This window comes from Triticum aestivum, chromosome 2B (genome assembly GCF_018294505.1).
Source record: "Triticum aestivum cultivar Chinese Spring chromosome 2B, IWGSC CS RefSeq v2.1, whole genome shotgun sequence".
Taxonomy (NCBI): Eukaryota; Viridiplantae; Streptophyta; class Magnoliopsida; order Poales; family Poaceae; genus Triticum; species Triticum aestivum.
The window spans coordinates 809,517,132-809,542,707 of NC_057798.1; the positions used below are offsets into that span (position 1 = coordinate 809,517,132).

General features: G+C 44.5%; 2 protein-coding genes across 2 annotated transcripts; both read right to left on the reverse strand.

The window, feature by feature from the left end:
* Positions 1-577: 577 nt before the first annotated feature.
* On the reverse strand, positions 578-931 carry LOC123042983 (antimicrobial peptide 1b-like). Its single transcript, XM_044465316.1, has one exon. The coding sequence runs from the start codon at positions 929-931 to the stop codon at positions 578-580; it is 354 nt and encodes a 117-aa protein (XP_044321251.1).
* A 6,509-nt stretch (positions 932-7,440) lies between these two features.
* Positions 7,441-7,991, reverse strand: LOC123047602 (antimicrobial peptide 1b). The gene has a single exon (XM_044471193.1). The coding sequence runs from the start codon at positions 7,987-7,989 to the stop codon at positions 7,636-7,638; it is 354 nt and encodes a 117-aa protein (XP_044327128.1). The 5' UTR covers positions 7,990-7,991; the 3' UTR covers positions 7,441-7,635.
* Positions 7,992-25,576: the final 17,585 nt, after the last annotated feature.

Genomic DNA, 25,576 nt, shown 5'->3' on the forward strand with positions numbered 1-25,576 from the left:
TTGTCTTCAAACACACCGATTAACGTAGATACACGCACATCACACTCAGGCGTGGAGGCACCGCACCATCACAGACAACACATACTCATGCAATGCCGTCAATCATTTCACCCCCTGCAATATCGACAAGTCCATAAGCTTTGGATTCTTCTACTGACATAAAAACATTCTCTTTTCATGTCTTTCGGATACAAGACATAAAGGCTTAGTGCATAAACCCTTGTGCTCATGTCACGAACTTTATGTAAAAATTCTGATGTAGCACTAGTAGGTTGGTGAAGCATATATGAAAAGACTAGATTGTAGAGCTCTAATATTGACGAAATCCAGACAACCCTTCAGGAGGTCTTTACCACCGGCTAGACCCAAGTTCTCTGTCCCATTTCTTATTGACAACAAAACGAGGACAACAAAATGATGTAAATACACGATAAGACAAATGGGAAGTTCATTCATCCATTTCTTTTCTCACATAGTACTTCTCGAGATTATTCATCAAGGGCTCACCCTCTATGTAGTTACCGGCCGTCTTCCCCGCGACGCGAGCCCAGCCGTGACCCGTGAGCCCGCTCGCTGTTCAAGGGCCTCCGGTTGTAGCAGTCCAGTTTAATCCCCTGGCCGACGCCGAGGAGGCCGCAGTAGCTCTTGTAGAGCCCGGTTCGGCCGGCAACGCCTGCCCCACCACGTCGTCGCGGCAGCCGCGGCACTGGCTCTGGCAGCTGCCTTTGCCGCAGTAGGCGTCGCCACTGCCGCAGAAGCCGTATTTACCGCAGCAGAGGCAGTTGGGGCACTTTGCGCCGCGCGCCTGGTCGCCGCACCTCTGGGCGCCGTTCACCGCCGTGGCGAGCACCGCCGCCAGGACCACGGCCAGGAGGATGGCCGCCACCCTGGGGGCTCCTCTTAGTACCGTAGCGGACATGTGTGGCTTCATGATGATCTTGTTGGTGCCTGGTAAAATACGGCGACGAGTGCCGCCATTTATTGATGGAACCTTTGGGATGGTAGCTAGCGAATCCAAGAGGGGATAGAGGATCACCTTGCCGTAGCTGATGGGACGGTGCAAACGAATTCAAGAGGGTACCATTGATCTCCTTCTTAAAGATGAGGGAGATGCGGGATAAACTCCTACCAACGAATCGCGTACGAGCAATTTAATAGGAAATAGCGGGATTTTTGCTCGACCAAGTCATAGATTCCAAAGGAAAATACCAGTACAAGCTGTAATGCCTCCATGTAATGTTCTGCCAATTGTAGGAGAAATTGTGTGTGTGTGTGTGTGTGTGTGTGTGTGTGTATATATATATATATATATAAAACATGTACAATATGTAGTAGCGTAAAATATGTTTGAAATTAAATTAAATGAAAAACACAAAGCTAAAAGGAAAAATAAGCCATAAACCCATAAACCCCTAAAACTTTTAGTTCCGGTTGGTTAGTGTGTAACCAACCGGAACTAAAGGCCCCCAGCCCCCCGGTACGGGCTCGTGCCACGTGGTGGGCATTTGGTCCCGGTTCGTGACGAACCGGCACTAGGGGGAGGGATTTAGTCCCCACCCTTTAGTGCCGGTTGGAGAACCGGCACTACAGGTCCTTCACCATAAAATGGTGGCATCCACAGGCGGGATCGAACCACTACCCCAGCTGGATACTGGAAGTCAATGGGCAGGGGACAGCCCCGTCCACGGGCACCAAGGCACAACCATCGGCCACAAGAAGACGCTCGTCCACCTACGTGGCCGCACGCCCAACGGCGAGCGCACTGACCGGGCAATGCATGAGTACCGCGTTCACAACACCATGCACACCCAGGAGGGATATAGGGATTACCAGCCCTGATGCCGACCGGGGAGGAGGCTGGCACCGAGGAAGACGGCTATGGTTCTAGTCGCATCCGCCGCCGTCGTCGTCACTGATAGTCAGGCATCCGTGGCCATGGTGGATTGGTCCTGCAGGAGGGCCATGGCCGCGATGCTCGGTCAGCCCTTGAAGCCTGTGGCAGATCTGGCACTTGCGTGCTCGATCTCCTTCCCTCTTCTCTTCTCCTTGATGAGGGAAAGGGGAAGAAGAAGGGGAGAGGAGAGGGAAGGGGAAGGGGAGGGAGCGTTGGCCATTGCCGGCGGCGAGGTGGGTTGGAGGGAGACGGCGGGTGGTGGCGCGATGTGGGGTGTGGAATCAGGAGTGATGTAGGGAGGGGAGCCGACAGCAATCCTTTGGCTGGCTTTGGGGTTCCCGTGATTGATTGGTCGTTTGAGCTTACCCACGGCCACGGATCGACTCTGCCTCTTCGCTTCGCATCGCATCGCATCATCCTAATCGTATATGCAAATCCGACGGCTGCTGTTTCATGGCAAATCTTTGGATTGGTCGTCGATCCGAGTGCAAGCATCATCACACAAGTTATTGGCATTAGAAGAACGCTCGTGCGTTGCAACGGGGCCACATTAACTTTAAGAGTTCAATATTACAACATTGGCGACCTTTTTTACCATCAAATCCTCACACACACACACTCTCCCTCCCTCTTCCTCACTCTCTCTCCCCCTCTCCCTCTCTCTAACACACACATATCCATCTTATTGGGTACGGGACCATAATCCATCTATTTCACACACACACGCTAGTGCATAACAATATGAATTATGTGTATTATATTTGCCACCAGAACTGAGAGAATTAATTTCATGTAAATCGGCCAGCCATAGCTCCAAGAATACGCGAAGGAGGTGGCCCGGGTCAGCGTCGGCGCCGTCTGGCGCGGGCCACGGGCCCGCTTCCAAGTGCACGTGCAATGCACGTCTTCACAAATATTATAACCAAATGTGAGAAATCACATACTAACACGATGTTGCAATCAATTTGTAATTAAAGAAGCCAAAAGTCTTTTTTCTTAAACCAGAAATCCTTATGTTGGAGTTTAAACAAACCCCACAATAACATGATCAATTTTTTTTTTGCTCTACTTATCACCTAATTAAGCAAATGCATGACTTATGAAGCGGATAAGAAATCATGTTAACTTGGAACTAAAATTCCAACAAAAGAGTGAGGAACAAACCTTTTTATCATTGCTCTGAAGTCTGAACCTCCCCCTATTTGTTAGTGAAATGTGAGTATGCTTGGAAGATAATAATTTCTTATGCAACATATGCTTTTACATATGAAAGAGCTACAAAATATGTTGACCTACCTATGTGCACTTCCTAAATCAAGCGGATAAAATTATTTCTATCGGCAATATAAAATACTAAACATTAGAAAGAAAGGGACAATGTCCACTAACCATGCAAATATTCTGACCATGGGATATTTAGGCTGGCGTATATGGGAAATCAAAGATAAAAATGACTCGATGAGTTAGGAATATATCAATAAATATTGTAAAAAGTGAAAAAAACAAATCTGCAGCAACTCGCGACCCCACGAACTCGTATTCGCAATGAACAAGTTAGTGAGGCCGCCACGGTAGGCTAGCTCCAAGGGACAAGGGCAACAACCGCCTTCCCATCCAACCTACTGATTCTGCTGGCGCTACTTTCATCCTAAGCCCATGAGTACCGCTAGTGTGTTGCCAGGTACGGAGAAACTACGAACTGAAATTTTCATCCAAATCATGAAAAATGTTAATGTTCCTCTCCTCTCCCATCCCTCTTGTGAACATATCCAATTCGTGGTTGGCTCGCTACATTCAGCGTAGCTCTGATGTGCACTGCCCTCGCTCTTGATTAGTTGCCGCAGTGCCACGCATCTACGCCAACAAGCTGGGAAAACAAATGCAAATGTTACACCGAGTCAAAATCAACCATCCCACAATTGTAACAATAGAAAAGATAATAACCAAAATTTAACAGAAGAACTACTGCTTGGCTCCCAGATCCCTCTCGATAGCCCTTGATCTGGCTGCTGAGCTTCTCCTCCCGCCTCAACATCACGTCATTACCAAACATGTAGTGGATGCCCAGTGGGACAAGGATTAAGAAATAACATGAGGTGAAAATACGATGGCTGTCAATTCCATAAGACGATCCAAGTAATTTGACAAAACAGATCGGGAGCATCTTGTATAATCTCAAAAAAGCAACTAAAAATATGAGAAATGAATTGATGAAAATCAGCCCCTGCTCTCATTCATGCTCGCTATTGTAATGGGAGGCAAGGAATGGGGATACCGGGAGAAGAAAGGATCACATGGACGGCAAGCCTCCACCACCGGCAAGTGGGGTTGCTTCACATCCAATCTCCACGGCCGCCGCCTCCATGGGGACGAACTCCCATGTTCACAACCGGGCTCCCAATCGGCCGCTGCCTCGCCGACCTTGACAACGAAGTAGTCCCTCCCTTCGATCCCATTCGCAACGGAGGCAACACCCATCCCAGCGGACGGGCCCGTGGTGAGATCCCTACTGAATTGTGGTCGCGCCTCCCCAAACATCACCGCTGGACACATGAGAGGGCGCCGTTGCCATGGTCAGGCTTGGATGGGGAAAGGAGGCGACATAGCAGCAACGGCGCCTTCGTCGGGATTGGTGGCGACGGCGGCTGCGAGCGAGCGGGAGGACGGCGGCGGCAAGAGAGTAGGAGGGTGGTGGCGGCAGTCCATCGGCCGCCGTGACGTGAGAGGAGGATGGGGATGGGGCCGCGATCTGGACGTATGGAGCGGTCGAGAGGAGGGGAAGCAGGCGGCTGGGTTTTTCCATCGTGCGGGGTTTGGGGGAGGTCAAACGAGAGGGTTTTTTCGTGCGGGAGGTAGAGCAACGAGGGCGGATGTAGGGAGACGGGACGCGGTCGGTTGGCAGGAAAAGGAAAGCTACGCATTTTTTTAGACAGTAGAGATGATTGATGATAAAAAAGGGAAAATCACATCAATATAAGGAAATATCCCATCAATACTTGATTGATTGCGATTTATTTTTTATATGGTAACTAATCTGCTCATCAATACTTGATTGATTGCGATTTATTTTTTATATGATAACTAATCTGATGGGTTTATGTGGGCGGTGAAGCGAAAAAGCAGGTGGGAGGGAGATGAAATAAAACCAGCGAAATAAAACCAACGAAAGTGGTGAGGCGAAATAAAACCAGCAAAAAATAACCGGCAGATTATTCACCAACTGCTTCATTAGAAGTAGAGATTTGATTGGTCGACCTCGCCTTCTCATGGATCCGTCCCTGCGCTCAAGCCAATCTCAGGCGCCCATCACATCCGACGGCATGCAAATGTCCAATCGTAGGCTTCTTTTCTTATGAAAAATATCAATTCTAACTAGTAAAAGAAAAGATGTACCCATCCAAAATATTTGAAGTAATAAATATATCAAACTAAAAAAACATCACTTTTTGCAACTATAGCATGCATCTATATTTATTTTCGAGTCAATTATATCACATGTGCTTGAACTTGAAGCGAAAAGTCACTTTAGTACTAAAACTTGCGGTGTACATTGAACCGGTGCAACAACTTGGCTTAGGCATGCAAATACGGTGCAAAATGCAACTGAATACGCCCACGGGGCTGACTAGGCGTGACAGCGTGGCGTGGATCCACTGTCAGCGAACCAAGTGGAAGACTTTTGGCCTGCTACTTTGCAAAAACACCCTCAACATTTTTCTACTCACAAAAAAGCCAGTGACATGGGTAAACAAAATTGGTCAACTGCGGACTCAATCCGAGGACCTGATGGTACAGGGCGTGCGCAACTAGCCACAGCCTTGGGAATTTGTTGTCTCGTATGAATACATATCTTTTATACAATTTTCCTTAAAGAATGTAAATTAGGATTTTTGATACGTACAAGTTAAAAAAGATGGCTTGGGAACTTGAACTAACGACCACATAAAGACATGTAAACGATCCTTCCACTCCAATTAGAAAATTTTCATGTAGTTTCATAAAATACTCAATTATTAATTTTATACTATACATATAATTAAATTAAGAAATATACAAATATTTGTATAAGTCATTTAAACAAGTTCGTATATATTCAAATAAATGCTCATATAAGTAAAAAATCACAATTTTACTAAAACTAGTCATCCTTTAGAAAACAATTATGTTGGTTCAAGAAGTTGTTTTAATAAAGATTGTGTGTTTTCCGAAAAAGCATGTATTTACACACAAATAGTAAAATATATACATGTGTGTTATATCGACGTGTTATAAATATTATATACATAACAATGAAATAACTTACTTAAAATTGTCACGTATTATTTTGAAATATTCATGTGCTTAGTTTATGAATTATAAAAATGTTTGTATAGTTAAATAATACAAATATTTATTAAATTATAATTCATAAATATTATTTTTCAATTATAGAAACGTTTACACAATTATAAACATAATTTTATAACTCATAGGTATGTCGTTTAAAATAATGTTTGTATAATAAAAAATATTCTTAATTTAGAAAATAAAATGTTGATATGAATATTCAATAGTGTTAATACTTAAGTTATGTAAAAATAATAATATAGGTCACAAGTGAATTATACAGAAGTTGATGGTCATCAATATTTAGTAGATGTTTGTATTCAATATTTTGTATAATTTAAATATGAGCCACCAGTGTACAAAAATGTTCGTATTCATTATACATTTTGAATGCTTTTATCTACTAACCATAAATTTTTGTTTCTAATATTTATAGCATAGTAATATTTGAACATTATTTTATTACCTACTACATGTATTTTGCAAATATCTTGAAAACAGTTACCACGTACAAAATGAGCCGCACTAACTGCAGTCCATGCCCAGTGAGCGTCATTGTTATAAGATATTTAGGCTAGCTATCCAATATATCCGAGGAAAATGTTGGGGCTGCAGTGGCTAGTACCTTCAGTGTGCACGCTGCAGTTCTCATGTTTAGACATAGCATGACTATTTTTTGTGATTATTTACACTTTGTACTACTGACTGGGGGACCCAACTCGCTGGGGCTTTCTTGTGGAAAAAATATTCCAAGGGTATTTTCGCAAATTAACAGGGCACACGCCCAGCATCTTGCGTCCTGACAATGGACCCATGCCACCCTGTCACTGGGTGTATTCAATTGCATTTTGCATCGTATTTGCACAAGAAAGCCAAGTTGTTGCACCGATTCAATGTATACCACAAGTTTTAGCACTAAAATGATTTTTCACGTCAAGTTTAAACACCGGTGATGTAATTGACTCTTTATTTTCTGATCCTCGACGGGTTAATTGAGTATGGATGCATGCATGTATGTCGATGTGTGCACCATCCGTAAGGGTAGCATATATGTGCTGCACATTGAGGTTGCGGGTAGCAACTGTTTGCAGCCCCCTATGGCGATGGCACGTGTGGGGGTGGTAATTGCTGCGGTTGTAGATAAGGGACGGGGATAGAGAGCCGAGGACGACGATATATATATGGCGGTCCGAGAGACACAAGTTCTCTGTCGATCGATATGCTAGACGCAAGTTCTCTGTCCCATTTCTTACTGACAACTAAAGATGCAGATACGCGATGAGGCACATACAACGGCGGGAAATTCACTAATACATCCACTTTATTTACTCACATAATCCATGGCTCACGCAGCACGCTCTATGTAGTTACCGGCCGTCTTCACTGCCACGCGAGCCCAGCCGTGAGCCCGCTGTTCAAGGGCCTCCGGTTGTAGCAGTCAAGTTTAATCCCGTAGCCGACGCCGAGGACGCCGCAGTAGCTCTTGTAGAACCCGGTTCGGCCGGCAACGCGTGCCCCACGACGTCGTCACGACAGCCGCGGCACTGGCTCTGGCAGCTGCCTTTGCCGCAGTAGGCGTCGCCACTGCCGCAGAAGCCGTATTTACCGCAGCAGAGGCAGTTGGGGCACTTTGCGCCGCGCGCCTGGTCGCCGCACCTCTGGGCGCCGTTCACCGCCGTGGCGAGCACCGCCGCCAGGACCACGGCCAGGAGGATGGCCGCCACCCTGGGGGCTCCTCTTAGTACCGTAGCGGACATGTGTGGCTTCATGAACTTGGTGCCTGATAAAACATGGCGCCGAGTGTGGCCATTTATAGAACCTTTGGGATTGTAGCTAGCGATGTCTGTCTGACTGGCCCATCGGCATGCATGGCCGTTTGTATGCGTCACACCTAACCTGGGCACACGAGATGGACACGTACGTACCTACTACGGTTGTTGGGTGGCACGTGGATGGACACGTGTGGTGCCTCTTTTGTCTCCTCGCTACATCATCACGACCGCGTGACATTTTTTCTTCTTTCTTTCTTTCAACGGACTATCCAGAAACGGTCCCACATATTCGGCAGTGTCGTTTCTTTTCTCTTGCGGGAAGAAAAGCAATGATTTCTTTGGATGCTCGTTGTTCCAATCTCCAACATATATATAGAAAGGCACAGAAAATATAGAAATAGAAAAATTCATAAAGCATATTAATGTAGTATATAAAAGTGCTCCTCCTTTAAGTATTTTTTATGTTTTTATATTTTAATAAATGCTTACATAAGTTTTAAAATGTACACTGCTTAAAAAATATATTAATGTAGTATATAAGATTGTTTATGCTTTCAGAATTTTTCTGTATATTTTAATAAAGGCTTGTATAAGCTTAAAAAATGTTCACAGTTTTAACAAAATACTCATGTAGTTATAAGAGTGTTCGTGCTTTAAGAAACATATATTCATATTGTGAACAAAATATTTGGTAGGGATTCAAACCAGTAACATGTAGAAATCAGGTCCGTGTGGCCACCACCACACCCAACAACGTTAATACTTTTCAGGAACTTATAAAATATATGTACATTATAATCTTATGTTATAAACTATATATATAATACATTATAACTTTATTGATGTATTATTTGAAAAATTTTCCATATAATAAAATTATAACTAAAAATTATGCTTGTAATAATTTTGCATATTTAATAAAAATAAAAATAATTATATATTTGCCTATATTTTAGTAAATGCTAATATATATTTAAAATGTTCTATCTTTTAATAAAATAATTATGTCGTATATGAAAGTGTTCATTTTTATTTTACAATTTATTATATTTTTAACATGAGATTATATTTTGCATAGAATTTAATATTTACTTTACAAAATTACAGTGCAAATTGGGCCATAGGTTCGCCAGCCCGCTTAAGGCCTAACGATATATACGTTAACTGTTCACCATTTTCTAAACCGGAGGGTTATTTTGAATTACTGTTCACTAAAAGGGCACTGTTCACTTTTTGCCACGTAAAATGAATAGTAGAAGTGCAAAAAAATTCAAAAAAGGAGAAAAAGAACCGGGCCATTTTTTTTTTTCTGAAACACTTTCATTGAACAAAAACTGTTCACTTTTGCTGTTTACTGTTGCCACTTAAAATGAACAGTAGATGTGTGAAAAAAAATTCAAAATAAGGAGAAAAACGAGTGCTTCCCACTTTAGTATATTAACAAATGTGGTGAAATATGTCCACTCATATTTAGGCTTTAGATTTGAAACGTGTGCTCGCACTTTCTTGAATTAATTTTAGATTTTTCAATGTTATTCTTTCAATGGTATGATGTGTCAATCACATATGAAGTGTGTGTAGGGACTTCGTCAATTTCAAACTCTGCTAACTAGAAAAGCTGTTTTTTTTTTCATCAGTTGTATTCTAGATCGTCCCATGATCTCCATTGTCTGGGCAAAGAAAATGTGCGACGGATAAGTTCTTCAGCCTACTCACTCTCCCATATTGGACTGGTGTAGGCTAATCTTGTTCCACCCACAACTCTTTCGGCAATCCCTATTCAGCTGAAATCACTAATTAAGAAGTACTCTTTGCAAAGGTCACTCTCATCTCCCTAGATTGTGACAGGTGGCGCACTGCATGTGCGTCATTTATCAACGGATAAGTTCTTCAGCCTACTCACCCTCCCCCATCTTGGAGTGGTGTGGGCTAATCTTGTTGCACCCACAACTCTTTCGGCAATCCCTATTCAGCCGAAATCACTAATTAAGGGGTACTCTTTGCAAAGGTCACTCCCATCTCCCTAGGTTGTGACAGGTGGCACATTGCATGTGCGTCACTTATCGCAACCTCGGAGTTTTCCATTTGTTCATTGATTCGTTTTTTCAAAATGTTTTACCTCTTTACCCATGCCTCTAGGATTCCTCGCGTTGAGATCTTCGAAATTAGAACCCATGTTGATAGTTTTCAATGAATTCTTTTAAGGAAAAAGCCAGATGAAAAAAAGGAACCGGAAGCATGTTTTTCTTCTTCTTTTTCCCCCTTTCTGGAAAGAGGCACAACTGTGACTCTCGCGAAATCAAATATGTGCCTTAACGAAACGCAAATTTGTTCCTCCGAGACGCACAATTATGTCCCCCGCGCGTGGAAGCAAATCTTTGCCTGCACGAGAAGTAAATTTGTGTCTCTCCCGAAAAAATAAATACAAAAGAAACTGTCGGATGTACACACAAAGCTCAAAATTGCAATGGTGAAAATGCTTCATAATTTGGAAACTTAGTTCAAAGTACCCCTTCATCTTTGCCTCTCTCAAGCAAAAGCAACTAAGGGTCCATGCCTACTAAGGTGTTGCCGCCGATTTGCCTCATCTCATGTGGCCTTGGGGCCATTGTGCCGTGGTGGATCCCGACCCTTGCCGGCGGGAGGGCTCCGTTATTTAAGTTTTGGGGATGCGTCCCATGTGTTTAATTTCTCTAAATTTCGTAGACAAAAGATTTGCCTAGTAAGGATGAAATTATTGGTCTTGCTTCTATTGTTGTGCCTCCTACGGATCCTTTAGAATAATATTTGCTAGAACACGAAAATGACATGTTCATGAATGAAAGGAAGGAATTGGATGAAATATTCTTTAAACAAATGCCTGTTTTGAAACACAACTTGCCTATTGAGATTCTTGGGGATCCTCCTCCACCCAAGGGTGATCCGATGTTTGAGCTTGAACAATTACCTGATACTTTGAAATATGCTTATCTTGATGAGAAAAAGATATATCATGTTATTATTAGTGCTAATCTTTTAGAACATGAGGAAAAGAGATTATTGAAAACTCTGAAGAAGCACCATGCCGCTATTTGATATACTCTTGATGATATTAAGGGCCACTAGTAGAAAAGGGGGCAAAGATCCAGGCCGGGTCAGCCCATTAGTCCCGGTTCAGTCCAGAACCGGGACCCACGGGGGCATTGGACCCGGTTCGTGAGCCCCGGGGGCTGGCCGGGCCACGTGGGCCACTGGTCCCGGTTCGTCTGGACCTTTTGGTCCCGGTTGGTGGGACGAACCGGGACCAATGGGCCTCGCTCCTTGCCCACCACCATTGGTCCCGGTTGGTGGCTTGAACCGGGACCAAAGGCTGCCCTTTAGTCCCGGTTCATGCCACCAACCGGGACCAATGATATTCCTATATATACCATGCCAAAATGAAAGAGAAGCGCAATGCTCACCTGCACGTTGCTTAGCTTCAGGCCAACGTGCAGGTGAGCACTGCACTTCTCCCTTCATCGTCTCTACACTTAGGGCTTATAAAAGCTGCGAATGCCTCTCGCTTGGCGAGGTGGGACTAAAAACAGCTGCAGAAAAAATCAACTAAAAAACTCTTTTACTGGTTCATGCCACGAACCGGTACTAAAAGGTGCTCGTGGGGCCCCAGCCTTAAAACTTACACCAAATAAAATGCCTTTGTAACAACCTTAGAACTGGTACTAAAGGAATCAACTAAAAAGCTTTTATAAACCTCTAGTATTATTGAAACTAAAATTATATAGAATTTTGTTACAAACTTTAATAGCAAAAAGAATTATCATAAAAGAAAATAAATAAGTAATTAGAATCTTGTTCAAAACATTAAAAGCAAAAAGAATTATCATAAAAGAAAATAAATAAGTAATTAGAATTTTGTTAAAACTTTAATAGCAAAAGGAATTATCATAAAACAAAATAAATAAGTAATTAGAATTCTGTTCAAAACATTAAAAGCAAAAACAATTATCATAAAGAAAATAAATAAGTAATTAGAATTTTGTTACAAACTTTAATAGCAAAAAGAATTATCATAAAAGAAAATAAATAAGTAATTAGAATTCTGTTCAAAACATTAAAAGCAAAAAGAATTATCATAAAAGAAAATAAATAAGTAATTAGAATTTTGTTACAAACTTTAATAGCAAAAAGAATTATTATAAAAGAAAATAAATAAGTAATTAGAATTATGTTCAAAACATTAAAAGCAAAAAGAATTATCATAAAAGAAAATAAATAAGTAATTAGAATTTTGTTACAAACTTTAATAGCAAAAAGAATTATCGTAAAAGAAAATAAATAAGTAATTAGAAACAAAAAAGAAAGCAAAAAAACTGGGAAAAAATTAAAAAAAGTGCCACCTACAGGGCCACCACGGCCTGCATACGACTAGAAACCCATTACTAGGGCCAGGATGTAGGCCCGTAGTAGGCCCAATAGGCCCACAAGCACAGAGAGTGATTTTAGGCCCGTAAGCCTGCAGTAGAGAGGAGCTCGAAGTGGTTGGTTCGGCAGGGCTTATAAACCACTCCGAGCCCCTCTCGGCTAGCGAGGTGGGACTAAACATAGCACCGCACCGCGCCAGTTCCAGCACATGACCTTTGGTCCCGGTTGGTGGCACCAACCGGGACTAAAGGGTGCATTGGTCCCGGTTGGTGGCACCAACCAGGACCAATGCCTTTCTTTTGTCCTGGTTTGTGGCACCAACCGGGACCAAAGGTCTCTGTTTCCCGCTCTTTGGGCTGCTGAAAAGAGGCCTTTGGTCCCGGTTGGTGCCACCAACCGGGACTAAAGGGGTGCATTGGTCCCGGTTGGTGCCATGAACCAGGACCAATGCTCTGCCTATATAAGCGGCACTCGCGAAAATTTGGTTTAGTTCGTTCTTCCCCGCCACCCGACGTCGCCAGGCTGCCCGTCTGTCTCCGCCTCGTCGTCGCCGTCGTCGCCCCACGCCGCCCCGCGCCGTCCCACGCCGCCCTGATCGACGCCGTCGCCGCCCCCGCCCCGCGACGCTGCCGGCCCCTGCCCGTCACCGCGCCGCCCTGCCCCTGCCCGTCGCCGCGCCGCCCCGCCCCACGCCGCACCTCGCCGTCGCCGTCACCATCGCCGTCGCCGTCCCCGACACCGTCGCCGTGAGCAACTAATTTAATTTGATGTTAGTAGTAGTTAATTTAGATGTGTAAATTGAGTTAGATTTTGTTAGATTTTTTTGTAGTTCATAGATTTTTTTTGTTAGATGTGTAGTAATTTAGATGTGTAGTTCATAAATTTTTCTGTTAGATTTTTTCTCATATTGTGTAATTAATTTGTTCATATTGTGTTAGATTTTTTCTGTTAATAGAATTTTTAAGATTTTTTATGATTTTTTTCTGTTGTAATTTAGATGTCAAATTCTTTTAATATCGTGTAAGTAATTTAGATGTCAAATTTTTATGATTTTTTTCTGTTCATAGAATTTTTATGATTTTTTTTCTGTTGTAATTTTGTTCATAGAATTTTAATGATTTTTTTTGTTCATAGTATTTTCTTTGTCAATTTATTGTGTATGTATAGGAAAATTGTGAATGATATAAGTCATTTATGAATATGTTCATATCTAGAATAGAGGAAAAAGGAAAAAATAAGAAGAAAAAGTGTTTAATATAATTAGTTAGAAAAATAATAGAACTATAGTTAAACTAGTTTATTTTTAGTAAGTACTACTTTATTTTATTTATAGTAAGTGCTTCATATATAGTTGAACTAGCTAGTTGATTTAATAAACTACTTTATTTAACTATATATGGAAGTAGTTCCCGCATCGACGTCGGCGATGCCTATCCCGCATCCTCGTCGTCGTCGAGTCGGCGGTGGAGGCCTGCTTGATCAGGGCCATGTTCGGGACTGGGCTCCGCCGGGCTGGTATTGGGAGGTGCTACCTTCCGGGGGACGTAGGTTGGTGAGGAGGCAGCTCGTTGTTGACCCGATCCTTGTTTGGTGGCGGTCGCGTGGGCCAGTGACGGTGCCGAGGCTTCCGGACACCGCGGAGGTGGTACGTCACCGTGTCAGCGAGGAGGACGAGCACGTCCGTCGCTACATGGTTGCATTGGAGGGCAGGTTCGACAATACCTGGCAGGTTCTTCAGGGATCTCACTGGAGCTATGATCCTGTGATGGTTCCTTATCTTTGGGTGTCCACCGCCCGCGACGATACCCGTCGGGCGCTACGGTTCTAGCTGTATTAGTGATGCTATATGTATGATAGTATTCGAGGAGTATTAGTGATAATATTTGACGATGTACGGACACAAGAGATGATGTACTTTTGCTTATAATTGAATGCATGCTAATTTGAATACTACTTTATTTTATGATTTGGTTTTGCTTATTGAATGCTCATATTGGAAAAGTACTCCTACTTTGAATGCTAAAATTGGAGAGCACTATGCAGAAATCTAGGAGCCCCCTCCATCATCCACGCCGTCGTGGGGGTAGCTTCTCCTTCATTCCCGTGTGCTAGACAATTTGGTGTAATAATGCACTCGGGAATGAAAGGAGGAGCTACGTACCATCACCGATAGTCAACCCGTGATTAATAATAATGATCTAATTTAGGTTTTTTAGTACATATATTTAATTGTACAAGTTTAATATTTGAATTATGAACATAGGCCGGAAATGTCGTACTCGGACGACGAAAACCGCCCGGGGGAGTGCGACTGGTGCCACGACGACCGAGGTATGTGCGACAGGTTCATTGAGCTGGACGAAGATCGGCGCTTCAGCATTAAGCTCGAGGAGACCTTCGATGTTCATACGGTACGCAAAGACGGCAATAGTTTTATTTTCGTAATTAAGCACGACTTCAACTATTTTAACGTGTAATTTTCATCTTTTCCAATTCGACTAGCTTATCCCATGCTATGCAAGACGCTATGTCTTGGAGAGGATGGGTTTTGAAGACCATGAAAGTATGGAAACCAAAAAAATTATCCTAAGGACCCATCATGGTGTGGATTTTCAAGTAAAGTTGTACAATGCTGAGAGTGTAACCCATTTTGGTTGCAAAAATTGGGAAGCACTTTGCAAGATGTATGGTTTTGATGAGGGTATGCTTGTCACCATGGATCTTGGTGATCCTACAATCGAGCAAGACAATATGGAGATTTGGATCCTTGTGGATACACCTCCAATTCTTCCCCCATGTGAGCTTAACATAGTTATTAAGTAATTTATATTGTTTATTTCAAAATAGTTGACAGCTTATTTCCATTGACAGCTTATTTTCATTCTTCAAAGAATGTGCGGAAGATGGTAGACAAAACCCACTACACCGATGGCTCCGAATTAACTTATAAGGAGAAAAATCATCTGATCGCATTTTGTACTGATCTTGAGAATTACAATGTCTACAATCGAACTCCTCAACATTATGGTCAATACGTGCCACTAGTGCACGTGTTGAACTACGGTAACTACCATGGAGATACCCTGGTAAGATTTTTTACTATTACGACATCCGTGCATCTTTTTGCATACTTCTAAAACTAGTACATCATTGCTAACTACGAAGTTATTACTATGTTTTTCAACAAATAATCCCGAATGATTGTGTGCCTCATCTGATGTATACGCACGGTAGCCTTCATGTTTTGAACATACAACCAGGTCGTCCTACGAATCTCAACTGTCCATACCGGATTTCTAAAAGAAGTGGAGACATGACAATCAAAGAATGGAAAAAATGTATGGACAGTCGTAAGGAGCTTCTTGGAAGCAAAAGGAAGCGAAGCGCAAGAATTGGAGACAGGATGATCTCCATTCTTCATAATGGAGAGTCAGGGTCTATAATTTTTTATGCTATTTTACCTTAAGGGTGTTTAGGTCCTACCTGATACTGATGATCATGTGCTAAGAACAATTATGTAGGGTTGGGTTCGATGACTATGAGGATGATGATCATATGACTTATTATTAATAACGAGTAGAAGTTGTATGATGATGCATGATTAGTAGGACTTGTTATTATATATGATGATGTATGATGCGAGCATGCATGAGTTATTATAAATCTGCGGGTGAAATGAACATAGCAGTAGCGTTGGTAAACCAAGGACGAAGATATAAGAGAGGACACTTCTCTCTATTAGCTAGCTAATAACAACCTAAAAATAACCCCCAAAACCCCTAAACCAGCCACTTTTTTTTAAAAAAAAAGAAAAACCTCAGCTCCAGCCAGCTGCTGACGCGTGGAAGCCTTTTGGTCCCGGTTTATGTCACCAACCGGGACCAAAGGCCCCCCTGCCTGGGCTGCCCGCAGCGGCCACGTGGATGCCCATCTGTCCCGGTTCGTGTAAGAACCGGGACTAAAGGGGGAAGGTATTAGTAACGACCCATTAATTAGTCCCGGTTCAAGAACCGGGACTAATGGCCCTTACGAACCGGCACAAATGCCCTGTTTTCTACTAGTGGGCATTGGTCCCACTCTATGTAAGCATAAAATTAATATGGAGCCTGACGCTAAATCGGTTGTTGATCATCAACAACGGCTGAATCCTAAGATGAAAGAAGTGGTAAAAAATGAAATATTAAAGCTTTTGGAAGCAGGTATAATTTATTCTATTGCTGATAGTAGATGGGTAAGTCCCGTTCATTGTGTCTGTAAAAAGGAAGGTATTACTGTTGTTCCAAATGATAAGAATGAATTGATCACACAAGGAATTGTTACAAGTTATAGAATGGTTATTGATTTCCGCAAATTAAACAAAGCTACTAGGAAAGATCATTATCCTCTACCTTTTATTGATCAAATGCTAGAAAGACTATCAAACCATACACATTTTTGCTTTCTAGATGGTTATTATGGTTTCTCGCAAATGCTTGTGTCAAGAGAGGATCAATAAAAGACTACTTTTACTTGCCCTTTCGGTACCTTTGCTTATAGACGTATGCCTTTTGGTTTATACAATGCACCTGCAACCTTTCAAAGATGTATGACTATTATATTCTCTGACTTTTGTGAAAAGATTGTTGAGGTTTTCATGGATGATTTTTCCGTTTACGGAACTTATTTTGATGATTGCTTAAGCAACCTTGATCGAGTTTTGCAGAGACGTGAAGAAACTAATCTTGTCTTGAATTGCGAGAAATGCCACTTTATAGTTAATGAAGGTGTTGTTGGGGAACGTAGTAATTTCAAAAAAATTCCTCCGCACACGCAAGATCATGGTGATGATATAGCAACGAGAGGGGAGAGTGTTCGTCCACGTACCCTCGTAGACCGTAAGCGGAAGCGTTAGCACAACGCGGTTGATGTAGTCGTACGTCTTCACGATCCGACCGATCCAAGCACCGAACGTACGGAGCCTCCGAGTTCAGCACACGTTCAGCTCGATGACGATCTCTGGCCCTCCGATCCAGCAAAGGCTCCGGAGATGAGTTCCGTCAGCACGACAGCGTGGTGACGATGATGATGTTCTACCGGCGCAGGGCTTCGCCTAAACTCCGCGACGATATGACCGAGGTGGAATATGGTGGAAGGGGGCACCGCACACGGCTAAGGAACGATCCATAGATCAACTTGTGTGTCTATGGGGTGCCCCCCGCCCCCGTATATAAAGGAGCCAGAGGGGAGGAGGCCGCCGGCCTAAGGGGGCGCGCCAAGGGGGGAGTCCTACTCCCACCGGGAGTAGGACTCCCCTTTTCCAAGTTGGAGTAGGAGAGAAGGGGGAAAGAGGAGGAAGAGGGGAAGGAAAGGGGGGGCGCCGCCCCCCTTCCCTTGTCCTATTCGGACTAGGAGGGGGAGGGGCGCGCGGCCCCCTCCTGGCTCCTTCCTCTTCTCCCTCTTGGCCCATGTAGGCCCATTAATCCCCCGGGGGGTTCCGGTAACCTCCCGGTACTCCGGTAAAATGCCGATTTCACCTGGAACCATTCCGATGTCCAAACATAGGCTTCCAATATATCAATCTTTATGTCTCGACCATTCCGAGACTCCTCGTCATGTCCGTGATCACATCCGGGACTCCGAACAACCTTCGGTACATCAAAACTTATAAACTCATAATAAAACTGTCATCGAAACGTTAAGCTTGCGGACCCTACGGGTTCGAGAACTATGTAGACATGACCTAAAACCATTCTCGGTCAATAACCAATAGCGGGACCTGGATGCCCATATTGGTTCCTACATATTCTACGAAGATCTTTATCGGTCAAACCGCATAACTACATACGTTGTTCCCTTTGTCATCGGTATGTTACTTGCCCGAGATTTGATCGTCGGTATCCAATACCTAGTTCAATCTCGTTACCGGCAAGTCTCTTTACTCGTTCTGTAATACGTCATCTCATAACTAACTCATTAGTTATAATGCTTGCAAGGCTTAAGTGATGAGTATTACCGAGAGGGCCCAGAGATACTTCTCCGACAATCGGAGTGACAAAACCTAATCTCGAAATACACTCAACATGTACCTTCGGAGACACCTGTAGTACTCCTTTATAATCACCCAGTTACGTTGTGACGTTTGGTAGTACCCAAAGTGTTCTTCCGGTAAACGGGAGTTGCATAATTCTCATAGTTACAGGAACATGTATAAGTCATGAAGAAAGCAATAGCAGAATACTAAACGATCAAGTGCTAAGCTAACAGGATGGGTCATGTCAATCACATCATTCTCCTAATGATGTGATCCCATTAATCAAATGACAACACATGTCTATGGTTAGGAAACATAACCATCTTTGATTAATGAGCTAGTCAAGTAGAGGCACACTAGTGACTATATGTTTGTCTATGTATTCACACATGTATCATGTTTCCGGTTAATACAATTCTAGCATGAATAATAAACATTTATCATGATATGAGGAAATAAATAATAACTTTATTATTGCCTCTAGGGCATATTTCCTTCAGTCTCCCACTTGCACTAGAGTCAATAATCTAGATTACATGGTAATGATTCTAACATCCATGGAGTCTTGGTGTTGATCATGTTTTGCTCGTGAGAGAGGCTTAGTCAACGGGTCTGCAACATTCAGATCCGTATGTATCTTGCAAATTTCTATGTCTCCCACTTGGACTTGGTCCCGAATGGAATTGAAGCGTCTCTTGATGTGCTTGGTCCTCTTGTGAAATCTGGATTCCTTTGCCAAGGCAATTGCACCAGTATTGTCACAGAAGATCTTCATTGGTCCCGATGCACTAGGTATGACACCTAGATCGGAAATGAACTCCTTCATCCAGACTCCTTCATTCGCTACTTCAGAAGCAGCTATGTACTCCGCTTCACATGTAGATCCCGCCACGACGCTTTGTTTAGAACTGCACCAACTTACAGCTCCACCGTTTAATATAAACACGTATCCGGTTTGCGATTTACAATCCTCCGGATCAGTGTCAAAGCTTGCATCGACGTAACCTCTTACGACTAGCTCTTTGTCACCTCCATATACGAGAAACATATCCTTAGTCCTTTTCAGGTATTTCAGGATGTTCTTGACCGCTGTCCAGTGATCCACTCCTAGATTACTTTGGTACCTTCCTGCTAAGCTTATTGCTAAGCATACGTCAGGCCTGGTACACAGCATTGCATACATGATAGAGCCTATGGCTGAAGCATAGGGAACATCTTTCATTTTCTCTCTATCTTCTGCTGTGGTCGGGCATTGAGTTTGACTCAACTTCACACCTTGTAGCACAGGCAAGAACCCTTTCTTTGCCTGATCCATTTTGAACTTTTTCAAAATTTTGTCAAGGTATGTGCTTTGTGAAAGTCCTATTAAGCGTCTTGATCTATCTCTATAGATCTTGATGCCCAATATATAAGCAGCTTCACCAAGGTCTTTCATTGAAAAACTTTTATTCAACTATCCCTTTATGCTATCCAGAAATTCTATATCATTTCCAATTAACAATATGTCATCTACATATAAAACTAGAAATGCTACAGAGCTCCCACTCACTTTCTTGTAAATACACGCTTCTCCAAAAGTCTGTATAAAACCATATGCTTTGATCACACTATCAAAGAGTTTATTCCAACTCCGAGATGCTTGCACCAGTCCATAAATGGAACGCTGGAGCTTGCACACTTTGTTAGCACCTTTTGGATCAACAAAACCTTCCGGCTGCATCATATATAACTCTTCTTCTAGAAATCCATTCAAGAATGCAGTTGAGGGAGTCCTGGACTAGGGGGTGTCCGGACGGCCGGACTATCATTATCCGCCGGACTCCAAGACTACGAAGATAGAAGATTGAAGACTCCGGCTCGTGTCCGGATGGTACTTTCCTTGGCGTGGAAGGCAAGCTTGGCAATACGGATATGTAGATCTCCTACCATTGTAACCGACTCTGTGTAACCCTAGCCTCCTCCGGTGTCTATATAAACCGGAGAGCTTTAGTCCGTAGGACAACATACATTACAACAATCATACCATAGGCTAGCTTCTAGGGTTTAGCCTCCTTGATCTCGTGGTAGATCTACTCTTGTACTACCCATATCATCAATATTAATCAAGCAGGACGTAGGGTTTTACCTCCATCGAGAGGGCCCGAACCTGGGTAAAAACATCGTGTCCCTCGTCTCCTGTTACCATCCGTCTAGACGCACAGTTCGGGACCCCCTACCCGAGATCCGCCGGTTTTGGCACCGACATTGGTGCTTTCATTGAGAGTTCCTCTGTGTCGTCGCCGATAGAGCGGATGCCTCCACCTGTCTTCAAAGACGGTGTTTTTGCCGGAGGGGCCTTGGCCGCCGGCCAAACTATCCGGCTTGGTGGTTTTCTCATGACCTCCTGTCCGGCCGCCGCTTCGGCAATGGCTTCTCAAGTCATCGGAAGCAATCTTCGCGTCAGCCCTAAAGCTGCCGAACAGTTAGATCCAATAGAGCTCTCGTCTGTTAACGAGCTCTTGGACCGCATCGCCGCCCTGGGAGTCGCTACGGACTACAACCAGATTGGGCTTAAAACCGATCTGAGAGAAATTAACTCTCCCCAGGCCACCCACCACGTCGCAGTGGTAGAGGAGCAATACGGTAACTCTTTGCCAGTGTTGAAAACAATTCATGTCTGGATTCCCGAACCCTCCATGCCGGATTCCCGCGGAGGGACGGATTTCAATCGAGCGTTGAACTTGAAATCATGCATCGCCCCGGACTCGCTGGATTGTGCCCAGCAAACCAAACTTCCGAATTCGGAAACCCCTTGGCCTTTGAGCCTCAAGATGGGCAGGGATCCGGATTTTATTCCACCCACCCGCCCAGACATATGCGATCTATCTCTAATACGGCAAGAGCCTACTGAAACAGTACATCACTAGTGGGCCAGATTCCTCCTGGTTATGGACAGGATAAAGGACTGCCGAGAGGAAAACGCAATATCAATCTTCCGCAATAACTGCACGCACAAGGGAATACTAAACGCCATTGATCGTCGCAAAATTACGCGCTTCACCGATCTGGCATCCATTGTACGAAAATATTGTGCGATGGAGAGTTTCCGGAAAACCGAAAATCAATTTTGGGATAATCCGGCCCCAAACCCAGTCCGCAGTAAAAGGGCGCTTTACACTCAGGCCCCAGATGCAAAAACGAAAAAACAAAAACCCAATAAGGGAAACGGAACCGTACTGGAGGGATGGCTCAATAGACCCTGTAAGCTTCATAGTACATAGGGAGCCGTCCCAACACATAGCCTTCGAGCATGTTGGATATTACGGCAGGTGGCCAAAAGTGGCGAAGAGCTTCTAGCTCCGGGAAACCACTCCAACAATACCAGCACGGTATCAACAGTCTTCGACACTTTCGCATCAAATAATATGCGAAAACGAACAATCCGTGAACTCGCCGAAGTCTACCAAGTAGCAACAGCAAACCCATGGAGCGATACAGCTATTACCTTCAATGCCAGCGACGAGCCCACATTCCGAACAACCAGAGCCCCAGCCGCACTGGTACTTAGTCCCATAGTGGACGGCTTTCGACTGACAAAAGTCCTCATGGATGGCGGCAGCGGACTAAACCTCATTTATGAGGAAACTCTGCGAAAAATGGAAATCGATTGGAGCCGTATTGAGCGAAGCAGCACAACCTTTAGAGGAAAAATCCCTAGCCGGGAAGCGCGCTGCACCGGAAAAATCACACTCGACGTGGTGTTCGGCTCTCCGGACAATTACAGATCCGAAGAAGTCACGTTCCAGGTGGCCTCGTTCAGCAGTGGGTATCACGCCATATTAGGACGAGAGGCATTCACAATTTTTCAAGCAATACCTCATTACGGGTACATGAAGCTTAAAATGCCTGGGCCCAGCGGAATAATCACTCTCGCTAGTGATCCGGACATAGCACTCCGCGCTGAAAACAAGACAGCCGCACTAGCCCTCGAGGCACTATCCGAAGCCTTGGCGGCAGAAGAACTCACCGCGCTACGCTCTACGATGAACAGGGACGATGTGATACTTGATAAAAGATCCAAGTCCACCTCCTTCAAACCAGCAGATGAAATAACAAAATTCCAGGTCCATCCAACGGACCCAACAAAGACGGCCTCCATTGGGGCACAATTGAACCCCGAAGTAGACGCCGCACTGCGCGAATTCCTTCGGGAAAATTGGGATATCTTCGCTTGGCATCCTTCGGACATGCCCGGAATCCCACGCAGGTTGGCAGAACACAGCCTAAACATCCTAAAAGGATTTAAGCCAGTCAAACAGGCTCTTCGGTGATTTTCCGAACCCAAAAGACAGGCAATGGGAGAAGAGCTAGCCAAACTATTGGAAGCCGGATTCATTAAAGATATCAAACATCCGGACTGGCTAGCAAATCTGGTGATGGTACCAAAGAAGGATAAATCCTGGCGCCTCTGTGTCGATTTTAAAGACCTCAATAAGGCTTGCCCAAAGGATCCCTTCCCTCTCCCACGCATCGATCAAATTATCGATGCCACAGCAGGGCACGATTCGTTGTGCTTCCTGGACGCATACTCTGGCTATCACCAAATCAAGATGGCGGAAGCAGACCAAGCCGCAACGGCATTCATCACTCCATATGGACCATTCTGCTTCAACACGATGCCCTTCGGACTTAAAAATGCCGGCGCAACATATCAGCGCATGATTCAAACATGTCTGGCCACCCAGATCGGCAAAACAGTCGAGGCATACGTAGACGACGTAGTCGTCAAAACAAAACACGTCGAAATTCTAGTAGACAATTTGAGGCTCACATTCGAAAACCTCAGAGCATATGACATCAAGCTGAATCCGGGAAAATGCGTTTTCGGCGTACCAGCCAGAAAGCTTCTGGGCTTCATTGTATCCGGTAGAGGAATTGAAGCAAATCCGGCCAAAATCCGAGCTCTGTCATAGTTGGATATTCCAAAGGATCTCAAACAAATACAAAAATTAACAAGATGCGTGGCAGCCTTAAGCCGCTTTATCTCCCGTCTAGGAGAAAAGGCGCTGCCTCTTTATCGCCTCCTCAGGCGCACCGAACACTTTGAGTGGACGGATGCTGCCACTGCCGGACTCGAAGAAATAAAGGCCATATTGGCAACAAATCCAGTCCTGGCTGCGCCCACCCTGGGCGAACCAATGTTGTTATACATCGCAGCTACACATCAAGTCGTAAGCGCGGTCCTCGTCGTCGAACGAGAGACAGAAGGGCATAAATTCCCTCTTCAAAAACCAGTGTATTATGTATCCACTGTGTTAACCCCTTGCAAATCCCGTTACCCGCACTATCAGAAGATAGCATATGCGGTGTTCATGGCGTCTCGGAAGCTCCGGCACTACTTTCAAGAGTGTTCGATAACAGTGGCCTCTGAAGTACCACTCAATGACATTATAAATAACCGCGACGCAACGGGCAGAATTGCAAAATGGGCCATTGAGCTCTTACCATTCGACATAACTTACAAACCTCGACGAGCTATAAAGTCACAAGTTTTAGCTGACTTCGTCGCCGAATGGACTGAAGCCGAACTCCCTAAAGAGTACGGCGCATACTCCAATTGGACTATGCATTTCGACGGCTCCAAAATGTTGGCCGGACTGGGGGCTGGCGTCGTACTGACGTCCCCAACCAGAGACACAGTCCAGTATGTACTTCAAATAATGTACACGGACTCCAACAACGCAGCCGAATACGAGGCCCTGTTACATGGTCTCCGGATGGCAGTCTCCATGGGCATTCAACGCCTAGAGGTGCGCGGGGATTCAAACCTTGCAATATCACAAATAAATGGAGACTTTGACGCCAAGGATCCAAAAATGGCAGCATATCGCAACGCTGTCCTAAAAATGTCAGCTCGGTTTGAAGGACTTGAATTCCATCACATAGCCCGAGACAACAACCAAGCGGCCGACGTACTGGCACGCATCGGTGCGAAACGTGATGCTGTCCCTCCAAATATCTTCCTAGAACGGCTCTTCAAGCCATCCGTATTATGGGAAGAGGAGCCCAGTAGTAGCAAACCGGAGAAAACCACACCAACCGGTGATTCGGCAAACGACATAACACCTTCAGCCCACGTCATAATGGCAGTAATTGCCGCGTGGACAGAACCTTTCCTAGCCTACTTACTTAGGCAGGAACTCCCCGAAGACCAAAACGAGGCCCGCTGCATAGTCCGGCGATCGAAAGCCTACAAGGTCCATGAGGGAGAACTTTATAAGAAAAGTACAACCGGAGTCCTTCAGAGGTGTATCTCCGAAGAGGAAGGGCGAAACCTCCTGGCTGAAATTCATGCCGGACTAGGCGGACACCACGCAGCAGCCCGGGCCCTTGTAGGAAAGGCATTCCGTACAGGATTTTATTGGCCGACGGCTCGGGCAGACGCGCATGACTTGGTCCAGCGATGCGTTGGTTGTCAGCTCTTTGCTAATCAGAGCCACATGCCACCCACCGCCCTGAAAACAATACCCATTACCTGGCCGTTCGCGGTCTGGGGGCTTGACATGGTTGGACCCCTTAAAGGGGGAACCCACAAGCAAAGGTACCTATTGGTCATGGTTGATAAATTCACCAAATGGATAGAGGCCAAACCGGTCAAAACGGCAGAGTCCGGACCAGTGATAGACTTTATATCAGGGGTGGTACACCGCTACGGAGTCCCCCACAGCATCATCACCGACAACGGCACAAACTTCACAGCCGATGAGGTTAAGTCATGGTGCAAAAATATGGGCATCAAGCTCGATTATGCTTCAGTTTATCACCCTCAAACCAACGGTCAAGTGGAAAGAGCAAATGGTCTAATAATGAGCGGCACTAAACCCAGATTAGTAAGGTCACTTACTAAATCCGACACACAATGGGTCGAGGAGCTCGACTCCGTACTCTGGGGGCTGCGGACAACGCCTAACCGTACTACCGGATTCACACCATTTTTTATGGTATACGGCGCAGAGGCAGCCTTGCCCTGCGACATTATTCATGACTCACCTCGAGTGCGCATGTATGAGGAAAGAGAGGCCGAGCTTGATCGGCAGGACAGCTTGGACACATTGGAGGAAGAACGTGACATCGCGAAGGCTCGTTCCGCATTCTATCAGCAGCAGGCCCGAAGATATCAAAGCAGAGAAGTAC

Coding starts and splice junctions, on each gene's coding strand:
- LOC123047602 (XM_044471193.1), bottom strand. CDS start 7,989: ATGAAGCCACACATGTCCGCTACGGTACTAAGAGGAGCCCCCAGGGTG.
- LOC123042983 (XM_044465316.1), bottom strand. CDS start 931: ATGAAGCCACACATGTCCGCTACGGTACTAAGAGGAGCCCCCAGGGTG.